At 36.5% G+C, this 18,198-nt stretch overlaps 1 protein-coding gene across 4 annotated transcripts in view; it reads left to right on the top strand.

Annotated features, from left to right (window-relative positions):
* The window catches only part of AP3B1 (adaptor related protein complex 3 subunit beta 1), a 169,082-nt gene that overhangs the window by 54,681 nt on the left and 96,203 nt on the right, over positions 1-18,198 (top strand). For 2 of the 4 annotated variants that reach the window (XM_086480372.1, XM_086480369.1), the window contains exons 8-13: positions 8,581-8,742; positions 10,908-11,005; positions 13,589-13,643; positions 13,723-13,794; positions 16,297-16,359; positions 17,251-17,383. In XM_086480372.1, the coding sequence (XP_086336498.1) occupies positions 8,581-8,742; positions 10,908-11,005; positions 13,589-13,643; positions 13,723-13,794; positions 16,297-16,359; positions 17,251-17,383 (583 nt within the window). The remainder of the gene's footprint in view (positions 1-8,580; positions 8,743-10,907; positions 11,006-13,588; positions 13,644-13,722; positions 13,795-16,296; positions 16,360-17,250; positions 17,384-18,198) is intronic. The other 2 variants (XM_086480370.1, XM_086480371.1) reach the window with 1 other exon arrangement.

The following is an 18,198-nucleotide window of genomic DNA, read 5'->3' as shown; positions in this document are numbered from 1 at the left end:
AGGCACGTAGGTCACGATAAGGACAGTTTAATAAAGCAAAAGCCACGTGCGGAAGCAAAGGAAAATAAAAGATTTATTCCCTACTTCCCATCAGCAGCTGATGTCCAGCCACTGTCTGAGAAGTTGGGCTTCGGTACGCATAGCAGTTGCTCCAGATGACGAACATAAAAATGAATGCCCCCCACTTCCTCTTCTTTTCCCCTAGTTTATATTGTTGAGTTGACATCATATGGTATGGAATATCCCTTTGGTCAGTTTGGGTCAACTGTCCTGGCTATATCCCCTCCCAAGATTTTGTCCACCCCCAGCCTACTGGGGAAATGTTGGAGAGAAAGCCTTGATGCTGGGTGAGCCCTGCTCAGCAGTAGCCAAAACAGTGGTGTGTTACCAACCCCTTTCTAGCTACCACTACAAAGCACAGCATGATGAGGTCTCTATCTTGGACAGACCCACTACATTGAGTTTGTATTCAAAACTATGTTATTGGTTAAGCGAGTTTTTAAAAGCCACTATAAGGCTCGTTTGAAGAGTTTTTGAAGAGTCTTGCATGTAATTGATGAGTTTACATACTCATACTATATGGGAAAATCATTGGGATTTTTAAAGAATTAAACAAACATGTACATCCACACTGGGATTATAGAGGGTATTGTGTAAATGAGAATATACAGGGATATAGTCTTAGAATATGTATATAAGAGGAAAAGATGTAGTAAACTACAAGTAAAGCTTAATTTATTTATTGTTTATCGTGTAACTTTTGTATATGCCGGAAGTTAAGCTAAGAACAATGTTGTGACTGAAAATGCCTTAAAGTAAATTTCACCTGCTGCAGTCTGATTCTCAAGCTTGAGTAGGGGTCTTAATACCTTTGTGTAGCTTGGATATCAAGCTCGCTATATTTACAAATTGGAAGCTTTTTATATAGAAAGTTTTTTTGAATTGTGTATAAAATCTCCCCGAACAAATAGAATTTTATTATGGGTTCCTTAGCCACATTAAAATACAGCTTTTCTAAAGAAATGTGAAAATGTTTTTGTGCCTATGAAACATGCAACTCCAGACGCTATTGATACCACAAGGTAAGCTGACTTGGAAGAAAAATCTGTTTACAGAATAATGTCTCAAAGTTGCACTAGGATAGCTGTTACAGGGATGTTACAATGTCATAGTCAGTAAACTGCTAAGAGTACCAAGAATGGAGGATTTTGTGCAATGGCTTTCTTGTTTGTTGGAACTGAACTGAGATTAAAGCCTAATGTTTTAAAGCCAAAGAATAGATACTGTTGATAACCTCACCTAATTTAAATCTTATTTCTTGCAGCTTTGAACTATTATCACATACTGATGCAGTCCTTTATTACTAGTAATATGTTATTGTTATGAGGTCACCTGGGTTGGATGATACAAAACTCCAAGTGATTTATTTAAGTCATGGAACTGTGCAGCTGACCTTTAGACCATGAGACCATTGCTGCAATCTTGAGCCTTTATGGAATACGACTCTAGAAGTTGTACTCCTCGCTCCCCTCAACTGTTGAACCTCTTTGATACGACCTGGTGATAAAGGAAAATCTAAAGCTTTTTTAGCCAAGGGATTAATTGAGCTCAGAAACACCTCAGAACTTCTGTGTCCTAGTGAGATGAAGTCTGTGTGAAAACAATTATTCCTGAGCATGATACCTTGTGTGAATATGCCCTGGGTTTGGTCAGTACCCTGAAAACAAGAGAGTGTCTACTTCTATGACCACAGTGAAGGCAGAAAAGAAGGGAGGAATTTTCTTTGAAAACTTCTTATCCCATTCTTTTCCTCCATTTTTAGGTCATGGATTCTCAACCTGCCTCTTTCTATTGTCTCTTGGCATTTTGTATTAATAGATGGTTGAGAGTGCATTGGCCATTGAGTTGTAGAAAGTCTGGTAAGAAATTTCAATGGCAGTCACATTGTAAACCCTTACTCAGGTTGTATCATTTCCTGGCAGATGTTTGCATTTGAAAAATAGATTGGTTTTCAATATCATGTGAGTGTTAGCCCAATGTGGAGGTTATAGTGAGGGTTAGAATCAGAAAATATAATTCACAGTGTGACCCAAATATTTCTTCAGTTTGTCACAACTACCATTTCCATTAATACTCACTTCAGTTTCTATTAGCTGAAAGCATGTTTATCTCTTTAGATAAATAAACTTTAAAAATCCATGAATATAATTGTGTGCAAGGAACCATGAAATCTCATTTGACCAGAACATGATAGCTTTTATCTGAAACGTGAAACTAAACTCCAGTTTCCATTATGATTTATTGGAATTATATAATATCTTTTAAATAACTGTATTGCATTTTCAGTATAATGCTAGCAGACTCAGTTGAATAGAGTTGTAATCTGAAAAATTGTTCTCTGAAGCAGTCCAAGTCTGTTTCAGTGGCTTCAGATCTGCATAATTCTAAAAATTCAACCAAAACCTCAGGTTTTCTTTCTCACCTCTTTATCCCAATGGTAATGAATAGACTGTGGTTATAATTGAAGTAAAAATTATAATATTCAAACATATCAGAGTAATATCATTACGCTCTTTTGACCTTTATTGGTTCTTCAGTCCATTGTGGTTCACTTGACTGAAAATGCGTGTGTAGTTTTTGATTTGTGTAGGAGCAACAGGTCTGGCCCCTGGTGGAGTCATAGAATGCGATGTTTGGTAGTGTGATAATTTTGAATGAATATTTTATCTAAATAATATAGGTTCTAAATTACTATTTATATATCACACTACTTACTCATTGCATTCTATATTTGCTGACTTTTGTACAGAATTATTTAGTCTATTTTGACTTAATTTAGAAGGGAGTAATGGCCATGTGCCTTCTGATCCTATGACTGCACATTTCTGCTGGAAGCCTCCTTATAAATTCTTTCCTGGTAGAGTACAGGTCATATCCCAGACCACTACTTCATTACCAGAATCTTTTTATATTCTATATGTGGTAGAAGGGAGAAATTAAGTTTCTGAAATTCTCATTCATTTTTAGTTAACTTTGTCCCTGAAAGCTGTAAATGCATCGTGTCTGAGACCACACAGAACACACTGTTCTGGTCTGGTGACAGCAAAGTCACCGCCTTCTTTCTGTCCATTCAGGAATAGCTACAGTTTGTAACCGTGACTGTAACATCCTGGTGCTGTGATTCTATTTGTTTCACACCTGTCTTGTAATCCCCAGCCCATTCCTTTCCAATGACTATGCACACAAGAGCATCAGCAGGAGTTAGTTATGTGCTAGAAACTTGTTTTCTTTCAATGTAACAAAAGATTCGGTAGCTATTTTTAAAAAGAAAAAGAGTTTGATTTTCTTTGTTACTTTTGTCCTATTGAAGGGGAAGTATCTGAAGATTTTAACCTTTAGAGAAACTGGGGTAGATTCGTTTACCTGAAGGTCTGGTGTTGTTCAGGTGTCACAAGATGCCTGCCTAGTCTTCAGTTGATATGGATCTCCTGTAGGCTCCATGCCTTCAGGATCTGCCAGACCTATACGAATATTTCTCATGCTTGAGGGAGTATAAAATGGCACTAGATACTTATACTTAGGCACTTGAAATACTCCCCGACTTTCACATGGCCATCAGAGCACTTCATCAGATCATTACTAGATCCTGTTAGTCCATTTACAGTAGCACAAGTCTATCACACTGGTTATAATGGCAGCCTACCCAAGAAAGACTGAGTCTACTTTGATGGTTGGTTAGTACTTGAAAGGAAGCAGTTATTTATGAAGTGGTTGATCTGGTCCCTGTATTCTTTGACTCTTCAACTCCCTTTGGCTTAATAAGACAAAAGTTATAAAATTGCTCTCATTCAGTTAGTACCTGATGATCTCTGTGGCAAACTTAGCTTTGTGCCTTCTAAGGCCTTTCTCCAGCCAGGCTGCAGGTTGTCACTTACAGTTTCACATCTCATATTTTTACCATGTGCCTTTTTTTAGACCACTAGCAATTCTTCGTGTCAAGCTTTACCTATACTGACATACTTGTATCTTATTCAAGGACTTCCTGTTGTGGAGAGGATGGATACTTCTGCCAGCATGTGATTATTAACACATGTGCCATATTAACACGTGTGATTGGTTGCAGTCTGCTTTTCTGTCAGAAACTTGTCACAGCTCGTCTCCTTGGCTTTTTGGGCAGTCTTGAGAATAATCTTTGGTTTGCTGTGATAGACTAAAGATAGGTCTGTTCTAGTGTTCTGAAACCCGTCTGTGAAGCATTTGGAGGGATTTAGGCAGGCATCTTCACACACAACATCAAAATTTCAGATCTGTCTTGGATACCTCATATATTCTTTAAGTGGGAAAATATTCTATACATTTTCTACCATTGCCCTTTTTCAAGAATGCCGTTCGTGATACAGCAAGTCGATTGCTGATCCTTGTTGGCTAAGGTGGTTTTGCTATTGCAGTCAAATTCACTTAGTAATGAATATCCCAGAACTCTTCTTGCCTTCAAAACTTAGCTTATCCAAAACTCTTTTGAGAGCAGTTCTTAGAAGTATTAGCAAGGGCTTTGGAAGATAGCTAAAATCTTATCTGCCAGAGATTCTGCTGCAGGAATCAAAAACACTGTGACACTATTGCCTTATGAATCTGAGGAGAGAAACTGAAGTCTGTTGCTTTAAAATCAGTTATACCTAACTGAGGAATACAAATACTTGAATCACTTTTTAATACAAGATGGAGTTAAGGCTGGTAGAGTGGGCAAATAGTATGTATTCATGCTTTGGATTTTGGTGAAGTTGTACTTTAACTCTTGAGTTTGTGGATGTGTGAAGCTCTGTTTGGAGGTAATTGTAGCATTCACGTAATGTGCTTTACCCTAAGTGGAGGGCACATTCTCAACTTTAATGCCATATTAAATGTAATTTCAAGCAAGTTCTCAGTTAAATGTTAGCTCGTTTACTTAGTGACTTTAAAAACAGGCTAGTGAAACTTATCTGCAGTTTCTTCATTTAATACTGTTAATACTTTATGGAGATTCCCTAAACTGTGTGTCTGGAATAATGTAAAAAAGAATTACACATGTTCTTTCACACTAAAATACTCACTTCTCTACTGTATTGAGTAAATCACAGAAGATGGGGAATGCACAGAGTCCATTTGCAATTCTTAGCCTGGAATGCTAGTGGTCTCTCTCAGTTTTTAATCACTTCACTCTCCCAGTGTTCTGAACTTTTTAGTGATTTTGCAATACAGGAAATCTATTAACCTGCACAATTAAATCATGTGCTACTACAAACTGTTAGGTGTATTTAATGCAGTTTAACTAAAGACTGCCACTGAAAGGGAATGCCTCTGTTCTGTCCTTCTCTCTTTACCACCTGCTGCTTTTGAAAATTCAGCAGTTCTAGTGATCCTGTGACCACACAGTGAGATCACTTTACTGATCCTGGTGAAAATAAAACAAACTTTTAGAAAACAAACAAACAAAATAACAACAAACTTTTAATGGCATGATTATTCTTTAATCAACTGTGATGCTGCATCTAAAGTGATTGAAAGGACAAGAGAAAACATGGGAACATTTGAATCTACTCTCTGAACTCTAATGCTGTCTATCCCTTATCAGAAAGGATCAGAGTTTTGGGTCTTTTTCCAATAGAGCTTCCAATTAATTACCATCAATTTGAGCTCTAATTAGAAATCTGGGAAAGTAAAATTTGAGTGCCACAAATATCTGGTATTTCTTTAAGGACGTGTGAAGAAGCGTCTCCCACAGCTTAGTGTACATGCAATATGGATACTGAGGATTGATTGGAGAACAAATGTGCAAGACACTATCTGTGGAAGCTGGCAGTTTTTGATTCAACTTTAAAACCAGGAAGACTTTGATCTCCCATAGGCAAGAGTCTTATTTTCAGTGCTGTGCTGGCTATGAAAATATTAGAGAGTGTTAGCAGTGCTGTTTTCTTCAGTATGCCAAATTCATACTTTCTTTGCTTGTTGGAGCCCAAGATGTAGACCTGGTATAAAGGGTATGCTGTTCTCGTTGCTGTTCTTATCCTGGACACCATTAGCTCAGTTGCTGAGCATGGAGCCTCTTGCTTAGAGCTCTGCACAAGGCTTTCCCCCTTTGTTACGATACCATGAGGCTTCGGTTTTGTTTGCCACCTTGAAGCTAACTCGATGCCAATTCAGAAGAGAAATAATAGTTGTCCCCAGGCTCTTCCTTTCGTACAAGCTTCAATACTTGCCCGACAAAGTTCATCTGGGGACAGAGCAACAATTCAGCTAGGTCTTTAAGATGAGGTTTTAGCTTGATGGTCTGAATTCTTCACTGTAATTTATCGTGCTTCAGTCAGCTTGAAGGGTTCAGTTTCAGATTTTCTGCCTAGGCCCCAAACTACTAAACAGAATATTTGGTACTCTGTGCTATCAAGAAATAAGGCTAGTCTGTGATAGAAATTATAAAAGTAGCTTGGTGCGTGCCAAAACAGGGTTACTGTTACATTTACCTGGTTACTCAGGTAAATGCAGAGTTAAGAAAAAGTCTGAAGAGGCAGATGAAATATTCTATAAGCAGCTGGTAGAAGTCTCACAATCACTACCCTTGTTCTCATGAGGATCTTCAACTTACAAGACGGCTGCTGGAAATACAATACAGCAGAGAGGAAACAATCCAGGAGGTTCCTGGAGTGTGTGGAAGATAACTTCCTGACACAGCTGGTGAGTGAGCCAGTGAGGGAAGGCGCCCTGCTGGACCTGTTGCTTGTGAATAGAGAGGGACTTGCGGGTGACGTGATGGTTGGAGGCCATCTTGGGCACAATGAGCATGAAATAATAAAGATTTTCATTCTGGGGGAAGTAAGGAGGGGTGGTCAGCAGAACTGCTACCCTGGACTTCCAGAGGGCAGACTTTGCCCTGTTTAGGAGTCTGGTTGACAATCCTTTGGGACACAGTCCTGAAGGGCAAAGGAGTCCAGGAAGGCTGGACATTCTTCAAGAAGGAAGTGTTAAAGGTGCAGGAGCAGGCTGTCCCCATGTGCTGAAAGACAAGCTGGTGGGGAGGAAGCCCAGCCTGGCTGAACAGAGAGCTTTGGCTAGAACTCGGGCAAAAAGAGAGTTTATCACCTTTGGAAGAAGAGGCAGGCAATCCAGGAGGCCTACAAGGATGTGATGACATTATGCAGAGAGAGAATTAGGGAGGGGCAAGGCCTAACTAGAACTTAATCTAGCTGTTGCTGTAAAAGACAAAAGTTTTTATAAATACATTAGCAGCAAAAAGAGGGCTAAGGAGAATCTCCATCCTTTCTTGGATTCAAGGGGGAAACTTAGTGACCAAGGATGAGGAAAAGCCTGAGGTACTTAATGCCTTCTTTGCCTCAGTCTTTAATGGTAAGACCAGTTGTTCTCAGCATACTCAGCCCCCTGAGCTGGAAGACAGGGACAGGGAGCAGAATGTTGTCTTTTTTGGGCAGTGAGTTTAGTCAGCAGCTCAGGTTGAGGCTTAAGTGGTGGCAAGTAAGTGATTGAACGTTTTTGCATTTCCTGGTAACTGTTCTTCATGTCTGGGGTGGTTAATAGAATTTGAAACAACCATTCCTGCACACCAAGAAGTCTGCAGGGTTTTGTCTTTCAATCTCCTGGGTCTTTTATGTAATACTTTCCTTTCCTTTTTGTGGTAATGCGCAAATCTTGCAGTATTACGTATTCTCTTTGTCTTACTAAGGTCCCTGTGACTACAAATTCGGATTAATTTGACATTTTAATTTTTTAATTATTAAATGTTATTGAATTTCCGTTTATTAAACCTATTTTAATGGTTTTAATGAATTTCTGTTTATTAAACCTATTTCCCTGTGTGTCATCATCATCCTTTGTCTGGAACATAATTATTTCATACCACATCTCAACAGATTTGAGAGAAGAGGAATAGTTAAGGTTGCAATAAAATACATGACTACAAGAAAAAACCACATTAATACTTCTTCTATGGGGATATGAAGAAAGTGATTCAATATAAAGACTCTAACAGGATTTGAATTAGAAATGTTTTCATTTGAGGCATAAGTTGCTTTATAAATATTTGGAACTCTGCTCCAACAATGTTTCTAACCAACAGTTCTTTAAAAAGTCAGAAATGTGAGAGTTCAAGCTGTTTCTTTACACCAGTGGTTAATGAGTTAAATACAATTTGTGACTTTGTATTCCTGTTGAGTTCGGTAGTACTGATGTGCGTGCCTGTTAGCAGTCAAGGCAGGGATACCAAAGACTGAATCGATGAAGACTGATTTATTTTCTTTCTGTTAGAGGAAGCTTGTTCAGCTCAAGGTTGAGATGCACTGGGATCAGAAATTTTGCTTTCACGTTGCCTGTCCTGTAGACAAGGGGAGGAATTTGGTTACCAGTACTTTTGGTTTAGCATCCCTAGTTTTTAGTTTAGAAGGGTGACTGCCACAAAGATGGGGCAGAAGAGCTGATAGCTATTTTTAGAAAAGTGTGTAAATCTTGCATAAAATTGTATGTTACTTCCTTAATGAATAAAACCTGTTGATTCAAATAATCTGTGTATGTTTTTGTCATTTTGTCTTTTGGTAGGAAGATGAGGTGGTGGAAGAATATAGTGAAAATAATTTCTATGAATCTGATGAAGAACAGAAAGAAAAGGATCAGAAAGTGAAAAACATCTACACTATGGACCCAGATCACAGACTGCTGTTACGAAATACAAAGCCTTTGCTTCAAAGCCGAAATGCTGCTGTATGACAAATGTCTTTTTGATTAAAATGTTAAACTGCTAAGTATCTATGCTTCCAGAAAATTTTAAAGATTGAAAAGTAAAATCTACACCTCTGAAAAGTGGTGATAATACTCTCTAATTAAACTTACAGAAGTATGGTGGTTCTTTGTTTTTTGAAATTATCTTAGCTTCTAAATAGAACACCTGAACCGAATGTGATATATACTCCAACTATTAAGGACACACAAAATATTAGAGAAAATACAAGAACGTTTGAATCCAGCATCTGTGGTATGTGATGACTATACTATAGCTAGCTTTTAATGCTAAAGTTCTCAGCAACTAGGATGGCACAAACTGTCAGTTTGGGTGGTACAGGTTCTCAAAGAAAATCATGATTGTTATTGATTCATTAAGTTGTGCTTTCCTTTGAGTCTCACATTTTAAAAGCAGACAATTGTACACCTAAATTCTTTGTCAATCAAAGCCAGATTCTTAGTGTTGATGCCTAGGCAGGGTCCCAGGATAGATAAGACATCATGAGTAGAGCATGCTCTGCAATATTTTCATGACATTTTAAGATGCAGGTAAATTTTTAGAACCAGAAAAGGCCATGCTGGTGGTGAATCATTGCACATACTTAGATCACAGAACTTTATTTCTAACCTCAGTTTGTCCTGTTAATCAAAACTAGATGTCTTCAGGAAAAGACTTCCAGTGGTAATGAATATTCATATCATTGTAAAAACAATTACTGTACCAGGTTAAGTTGCCTCCAAACTTGTTCTTGGTAAGCTGAACAGATCAGGTTTTTGTTTCTCCCCTGGAACATATTTCTAGATTCTGTCTAACTCTTTTCATAACCACTTATGATCTGCCAGCAGACTAGAAACAAATTGAATACAATTTTACATTAATAATGCTTATAATTCTGTTAGAGCATGGCCTTTTGCTAAAGTCAGTGTTCAGTATCTATGCAATATTTCCTCGTCTCACGCAAGAAAAAGTGTGTTAGATATGTTTGCCGTTGCACTGCACTGAGAACAGGTTCAGTTGCTTATCTTCCACATTTCATAAATCATTTCTTTATATCTGTTAAATATGGTGTTGATTCTCACATTTATGATCTTTAACTTTCTGATATCAAAGTTAACTGAGATGTTTAAGGGCGGTTCAAGTGAAATCATGCTTCTTTGAATTGCTATTACACCAATTTTTGCACCATTCACAGAATTTACCAGAAATTAAATTAATTGCATTCTCCTTGACCTTAGATTTTTGTCAGAAATAAAAAAATCCCTGCAATATATTGCTTAAAATCTTCCACTTATTTCCTATTTTCAGATGGTTTTAATCACTTCCTATTATTTAATAATATTTTTTTGTTTCATTGGTACTAAGTTTGAAGATACCAAGTCAAGTGTCCTAATAGTGGCTTTACTTGGAGTCGTCTTTCTATGATTTGTTTCGTTTTGAACAGAAAGTTGACCATTACAATATTGCAGGGAACTATTAGCATGAAGTTCACTATTTGTCTTTTACTTATGAAAAAACTTGAAAAGAAACAAAAAAAAAGTACAGGTTTTAAGTTGCTTATATCTCAGTCTTTTGCTTTCTACTAGCCAGGAGGTTGGTATACAGCCCTGTAGTTCTAAGTTTCTGTTGGATTTGAGAGTAGAAGTTGCCAGTTAAGACAGCTGTCATTTTATAAATAATAGAACAATGGAATGAAATATTTTAAGTGGAAACTAAATAATAGGTAATATTAAACCTGTATTTGCTAAAAGTAAAAGCACAAAATTTGCATAAGTTTTAAATGGTATTTCCTCGTTAATTTGTACAGCTGATGTTAGCAATACTGACTTACTAAGGATGATATCAGTACATTTAGAATTTGAATTACTTACTTTTTTTCTGTCTTTGTCCCTCTTCCTCTATCTTTCTACATATTATAGTATACAATAAATTCTGGGAGGAATGAGAGGTACTTAATTAGCTTTGATTTTAGAAATAAAAATACCTTTCTTCTGATTTTTTCCCCAACCTGCTTTGTTGAGTTTGAAGAATATGGGTATGCACTTTGCTTTCTAAAGAGGAGTTGGTAGTTCTGCAGGTGTGAAGCAGATGTGATAGATATGTATGACTATTTGAAGTTAACATGCTGTTCTGAATGTTCTTCTTTGAGGTGGTAATGGCAGTTGCACAGCTTTACTGGCATTTGGCACCAAAATCCGAAGCTGGTATTGTTTCCAAGTCATTGGTACGTTTACTGCGTAGTAATAGGTAGGTCAAATCCATACTTTACGTTGCTAGTCTACTTTTTTGTGGGAGATTTTCATATGTACTTGTTTAGCCATAGTTGTAAGAATGTAACTATTGCACTATTAGGGTTTCGTTGTAAAATTGTCCTGTAATGTTATTTTTACTCAACCAATGAGGATCATTAAAAGTAATTCCATCATTTTCAGTATCATGTCCAATGATCATTCAGTACTGTAAGTGTTTAATTCTTAATTATGACTTTCATTCTGAGAAGAACTGTGGCTGCATAGTTAGCATACAAATAGAGGCAGTACTAACTAGTTTGCTTCGTTTCTTGATTTTTTTTTAATTACTGGAAGTCATTGGAAATTTAATTATATTGAAGTTCCTTACTGTCTTGCTAGGCACTAAAGAAGTCTTCAGATGTGTATTTTCTTTTCTTGCATTTTACATTGAAGACTTCTTGTTGACAGAGAAACTAAGAAACATTTGTTAATATACCAATTGATGCTGCTGAATCCCCTGTGTTGCCTTAGATTGTTTTCGAAGAACAAGTTTATCTTTCATTCAGGGTGTGTCATTTTGACTGTCATCTTCAATGTGACCTTGCCTAGTTTTCTATGAAAGGTCTCACTGGCCACATGTTTCGTAAGATTGATAGTAGTTTTTTTTTTTTTGTGACTGATAGTTTTGGCATATTATGCCAATATTTTCTACATAAAAGTGGGTTTTTTTTCCTTTCAGTCTTTAGGTTTTGAACTTCCATGTATCTGTATGAAAAGCCTTGAAGGAGTGATAGGAGGTGTTTTCAGAATAACTTTCTAACTAAACATGGTATTATTGGCTAGAACTTCACTGTAAAAATGACTTATTTTTTAAGGTTGGTCACATCAAACAGGCAAAAAGCTTTTAAAAAAATAATTTATTTGTGTCTGACAGGATTACTTGTCTTAGATGGGCTTTAACTTTTGTAAGCCCAGTCACCGTAGAGCTCTTTCTCTGTAAACTTCTGCAGCTCACCTGTGGCTAATGTCTCTGTCATTTAAAAGTTAGTGAACTTTTGGTAGCGTATTCATGCTTTTATTTCAGATAAAAATGAATCACTGTTATTGTTCTGTTTGGTTTTATAGTACAGTATGCTTCCCATTCTCTTTATACAAAGATAAGTAAAATGGCTAAAGCAGTTTGACTTATGTACAGGTAACATATAGAACTCCACTCATGGTCACAGGTAGAAAGGATTATTTTTGCATGTTGTCTATTGCTCATTTATACTCAAATTTCATCAGAAGCGAAGTCACATCTTTCCTGTACCTTAACTAGTGCCTAAAATGGCTCTAGTCTTCTGATAATGGCTTGTCTATTCTCTGTTACCAGTCTGTTTGAAACACTTTTACTATTAGAGCCACTTTGAAATAAGCTTTTGCTGTTTGCCCTTGAAGTTATGTGCCTATGGCCTTTAAATTAATGTCAAATATGCTATAATCTAGTTAGGGCGAGAGTGCCTGGAAGAGCATTTCATAGCAATTTTCAGGCTTGTTTCATCATGTGCAGCTGACTATTTCCATGTACCTATGTAAGAATTGCATAAAAATAGGTTTAAAAGATATTAACTACTTCTCTATTATTACTTTTCTTTGTAAGCAACAGCTGTAATTACCAAAGGGCTATTAGACAGTGTTGAATAAGAGGAGATAATGGATATGATGATTTCTCTATTAGGATGTGATTTGCATCATGAAAGAATTTGAGTAGTCATGGTTGAGAAAAATTGCATATAATTTATTACTTAGTTTTTAAGCAATTGGTGGCGGAAACTCTGTAGTTTAAAAACTTTAGACTAGTACCCAGATATCTTTTTGCTCACTCCTGCTGAGGCTTTTAAACTAATACGTTAATGATAAGAGTGTCCTCCAAACATGTTTAATGTTTTTGAGTTTAGAGTATTACATAGTTCTGTTGTCTGTATCTTGACAAAGTCTATTATGTTAAAGTGCTGCTTTTCGATTGATGCATATGCCTGTCAGTGTGTACTCTTTAAGTCCCAGGAGACCCTGGCCCTTTTGAGAATTATTAGTAAATTTTTTTAAGACCAAAGAAGTCATATCAATTCTTGCTAGTTTTGCAAGGATTATCTGTTCTTATAACTAACGCAGTCATTTCCGCACTACAGATGAAGCCCATGTGTTTTTGTTCTCATCTATGTCATCATCAAATATTGAAGTTTCAAGATGGTGGGCAAAATGTAAGGTTTCTGTGAGCTCTTTCTGCAGATGCCAGAATGATGATGTTTTAAACATATTTTTGTTTTAAACAAAGATACAAAGCTTACGAGAAGCATCGCACCATTGAACTGGTGTCTGTGATTTTTTTGCATATTGAAGTTTCTGAAAATGAGAGCCTGCTTTCATCATGTATCTTCTTCCGAAGCAGATGATGAACTTACTTGTAGTAATAACAATAAGTTTTCTCCTACGTCTGTGCCAAGTCAAATGTATAACTAACTTGGGGTTCAAATAGAATAGGACTTTCTTTACCATGTTGCATTATTCCATGTGTCTGTAATTTTGCAGAATAACTCTTGTTTTTCTTTTCAAATTCTAGGGAAGTGCAGTATATTGTTCTGCAAAATATTGCCACTATGTCAATTCAGAGAAAGGTACGCCCTATTTAGAATTTTCTAAATCACATTTTATATGAGACACAGGTGAGCTACTTACGTATGTTCTGCTTTTCAGGGCATGTTTGAACCTTATCTGAAGAGTTTCTATGTTAGATCAACTGATCCAACAATGATCAAAACACTGAAGGTAAGTTTAAGAGTGATTTTGTCTGTATACTGCTGGACAAATCTGTTTGCAACAGGAAGGTAAAATTTTCTTGCAGTGGTATGACACATCATTTTGTGCTGTTCTTTTTTTTTTCACTAGGAAGTGTAGAGTTGTGGCTTTTAGTTAAGTCTACAAGTGTCCTTCAGGCTTGTCAGACTTCCTGAAAGTTCTCTTGTTACCATGTTGTAGATAGCAGATGGGCTATGTTTTCCACTACAGCTTTTGGTACCTTTCAGTGATACAGAGTATTACTATTTTTATCTAACCAGCCATTCAAACATTTAGAGTTTGACTGTTTTCATGGGAGGAAGAATCTTCTGAAATTAAAAGAAATGAAATCACACAGTCTTTGATACTATTAGCTTAAAACCAGTTTAAGTCTGTTTCCCTGAATGAAATAGGACAGTGTTAAGGGTCCTAAATTCCCTTTGAAGTCAGCATTCAACGTGAGAAGTACTTTAGGCTTTCCTCAAGGCCACGTCTCAATGCATGTTTTAGGCTGTCGTCTTGTTTTCTCTATTCTTAGTCTTTAACAGACATGAAATCCTTGACAAAACAATAGCTAAAAAATCATCTACTATTATCTGCCTTTTCTCTTCTTTAGATTGTCATAGGCACTTGTGTTTAGGAGTGGAATGTACAGGCTTCTTAAAGAAACATTCTTTTTTTCCTTATTTTCATTTTACCTCCATGGTGCACCCTCATTACATGTGCAGAGTGGTGCAGTCCAAAATGGCTATGCCAAACCTAACATATTTTTAATAGTCTGAAATTAAATTAAGTAAATTTGAGGCAGTTGGAGGCAAAAAGACCTTTCCTACGGTTAATGATTACGAAGACTCTCAGGAATACTAGTAAGACTTAGTGTTATCCAGGAAAACTCACTCCTGAAACAATTGAAAGTTGATATATTTAAATTCCCATATTGATTGATAATACAATGGTGAAGAGGTAGAGGAGTATAAATCGTGGGTTTTCCTTTCGTTGTCTCGGTTCTTTCTTGGTGGCTGAAAAATTTAGGACAACCTACACTGTTACATACATAAGAAAATCTTGTGCTTTTCTCCACCCTCTACCCCCGTCATTCCATCCTGTCTGCTTTAAGATAGGAAGATGAAACCTATGGCAGTATTTAAGATGTAGGAATTCATCTGCTGCACTGGTTAGATTTCTGTTTTGTTCTTATTTTTTTTCCCAACATCAAGTTTGCTTTTTTCATCTCTGCTTAGCATTTAGCTTGTATTTTCATATTGTTATCTATTTTAACCACAAGTTCTCAGTTATTATTAGTAGTAATCAGCTCAGAGCCTATAATTTTCTGTAAAGTTTTTTCCTCAATCATGAACATTACGTTACATTTATGTGTTGAATTTTTTTTGCCATTTTATCAACCAGTCACTTAATGTTTTAACATTTTATGCAACTTTTCTTAGTCAGCCTTTGCTTTCATTTCTCTGAAAACTATGTAGTATCAGCTGAAAACTTTGTCACCTCTTTTCTCATTACTTTGATAGTTCGTATATGAATATGTTGAAAAGCAAAAGACTAATGAAGATAGTTGTGGGATTCCATTGATAGGCTTCCTGTACTGTAAAACAGTCTCTTTTTTCCCCTCCTATTCCTCTCTTTCATTTATCCACTTGCTTTGTATGCTATGCTAGATACATATCTTTAAGAGCCTTTGGTGACAGGTCTTATCAAATTGTTTCTGAGGTACAGGTGGACTGTATCAATGGAATGTCCTTGCCTGTGTGCCTCCAACTCAAAAAATAAGAACAGATTTCTGAGGCATGACTTCCCTTTACAGAGAGAGAGTTGTCTTTTTCTTCAGTTTGCTTTGTTCAGATTGTATTGGAATTCTTTCTTCTTCAAAGTTAAAACAACCTGGAAGCATAGCATCTTAACAATATATGCCGAGTGTTTTATGCCATCCTCTTGTTCACCAGGAACAAAGACAAGGCCTTTCAGGGTCTGATGCTATTGATGTTGCTTAAGATCTGAGGAGTCTTGTAGATGCAACTGTTTCTCTCCTGAGTTTAAAGTTCTTTTATTGCAGTTCATCTGAATATAACAGACGCTTTATTTCTCCCTAGCTGCAGCTGTGATTTCCGCTGTTTCTTCGTAACAGTGTCGCATGGTTCTTACATGCAAAGAGCTGTTGTATAACTTTGGAAAACATGCTGCCAGAAGTATTTCGAGCCCATTTGATATGCAGTGCAACACTAAAGCTATAGCTTATAGAAAATGCATCACTGAACCCTAGAGTCCTGGCTTTGAAAACCTCGTGTGTACTTGCAAGTAGAATATTCCTCCTGAGTGCATTGCTGCTAGCAGTTTATATTGAAATCTAGTGACTTATAAGTGGTATTTTTAGTAGTATTATCTTTTATTCATATACAATAAAAGTATAATGTATATGTGGTGCTGTTTATAATGTTTTATTTTAGCTTTTGGTAAAATATCTGGGTTTTTTTCTTGTAGCTTGAAATCTTGACAAATTTAGCAAATGAAGCCAACATATCAACTCTGCTTCGAGAATTTCAGGTTTGTGCAAAAATGTATTCTTCTTATATGAAATGCTCTCTGTTGGCCAATTGCAATTACTCGTTGTTTCATCTAGGTGCTTTGTCTTAAATTTTTCAAGTTCAAGTCTTTTCCAGGATAAAATGTTCTTGGAATGGAAGTGAAACTGTCTCATATCATAATGGATAATGGAGCTTTTTATATGTGGAAGGGAGTTTCAATGTTTTGTTTCTCCCTCTCCTTCCAGCTACCAAAACAAAAAAAGTGATGAGAAAAACTCATTCCAAATTCTTTAAAACAAATTCTACCATCTTGATTGACAGTGTAAGTCACTAGATGATAGAGTCTCAATTTTAGGAATATTTGGCCGTTGGCGTTTGTTGCCAAACCTCATTTCTGTAAGTCATTTGATGAAATATTATTGTCTCCAATATCTGAATATGTATCAGCAAGATGTTCTGCCTATATTGTGAAACAGTGTCTGTCCTTCTTTCTTTCCTCTTTGCTTATGACATCTGTTTTCATTGCTTCAGTTCTCTGGCTGGATTTCTCTGAAAGGTACGGGTTCTCAGGCAGGTAGGTTATTCACAGTTTCACAGATGCTCCTGGTTAAATGAACTGAAACCCCTCTGAAGAGAGAGCTCATCAACTCCTCCACCTGGCACAGAAACTAATTGCTATTTTTGGATAATTGCCCCCTGCCCAAGCTTTCTTGAAATCAGAGGTTTGCATAGCCATGGGTGTTCAAAGTTGGCAAGAAAATGTCTTCTAAACATGACAATGAAGTGAAAAAAGTATAACTTGTAGCTTTCTAGATTGAATTTATTATACAGTATGTCTGTCTTATGAGGATGATCGTAAGTCTTTGATTGACAAGACGTATATTGACTCATGAAAATCCTGTTTCCTTAGACTTACGTGAAAAGCCAAGATAAACAGTTTGCTGCAGCTACAATTCAGGCTATAGGCAGATGCGCAACTAACATCACCGAAGTGACTGACACATGCCTTAACGGCCTCGTATGTTTGCTGTCCAACAGGGATGGTAAGATAAGTGTTCTGTTTGTTTTCTAAGTAGCTGATGGCATGAAACCTTTTCTTAATGAGAACCACACAGAGCAGATCGTGTTAAAAAGTATGTGGGAATTGACTTTTGTAAGAATTTAGATGACATGACTGGATAAAAATAGTGCTTCTGGTGCTTCTTCTTGTTTGAAGCACTTCAAATGGCTCTCATAATCACTGGATACTTGTTTTCTCTTTTATTAGTGAAAATAATTCCTTGTGGCCTGAAATTACATGTTTACCTGTTTTTTCTCAAAATGACATAATTATTTAAGCGTGCTGTTGTGATTATCATAGATGACAATAGTTTTACCGTTACATGTTTGGTTGCATCAAAACGGTTAGCCTGTAGAGGGTGCTGAAAGCTTGGAATTTTTTTTTTTTTTTAGTGTCTCAATGCCTAACTGAAAAAACATATTAAATAGCTCTAGGATAAACGGCCCCAAATTTGGCTTGATTCTGTAATCTACCCTTCTGTTATTTTTATATAGTGAAACGGAGCTGCAAGTTACTAAGGAACACAACAAGGAGCAGATAAAGTCAAATAAGATATAGCAGCACTGTAAATCAATACATGATTTTGTATATTCGTAGCAGTTACCAATGAATATTGTGCAGAAGTCAGTAAGAGAATTGGAAGAGTATTATATAATGTACAGTCTACATGAATATGGTTAAATATTGGAAATAGAGTTAAGAAAGATGTAGTTAAACATAGTAAGATGTAGTTAAACATAACAGTGTCAGGAAGGAGGAAAAGAGTGGTTTTGGGGTGGCCTGGAGTAATTAGAATTG

Source organism: Leptosomus discolor, chromosome Z (genome assembly GCF_034619465.1).
Source record: "Leptosomus discolor isolate bLepDis1 chromosome Z, bLepDis1.hap2, whole genome shotgun sequence".
Classification (NCBI taxonomy): domain Eukaryota; kingdom Metazoa; phylum Chordata; class Aves; order Leptosomiformes; family Leptosomidae; genus Leptosomus; species Leptosomus discolor.
Note: the sequence above shows the minus strand (reverse complement) of the source record. Positions and strands in the feature narration are given on the sequence as shown.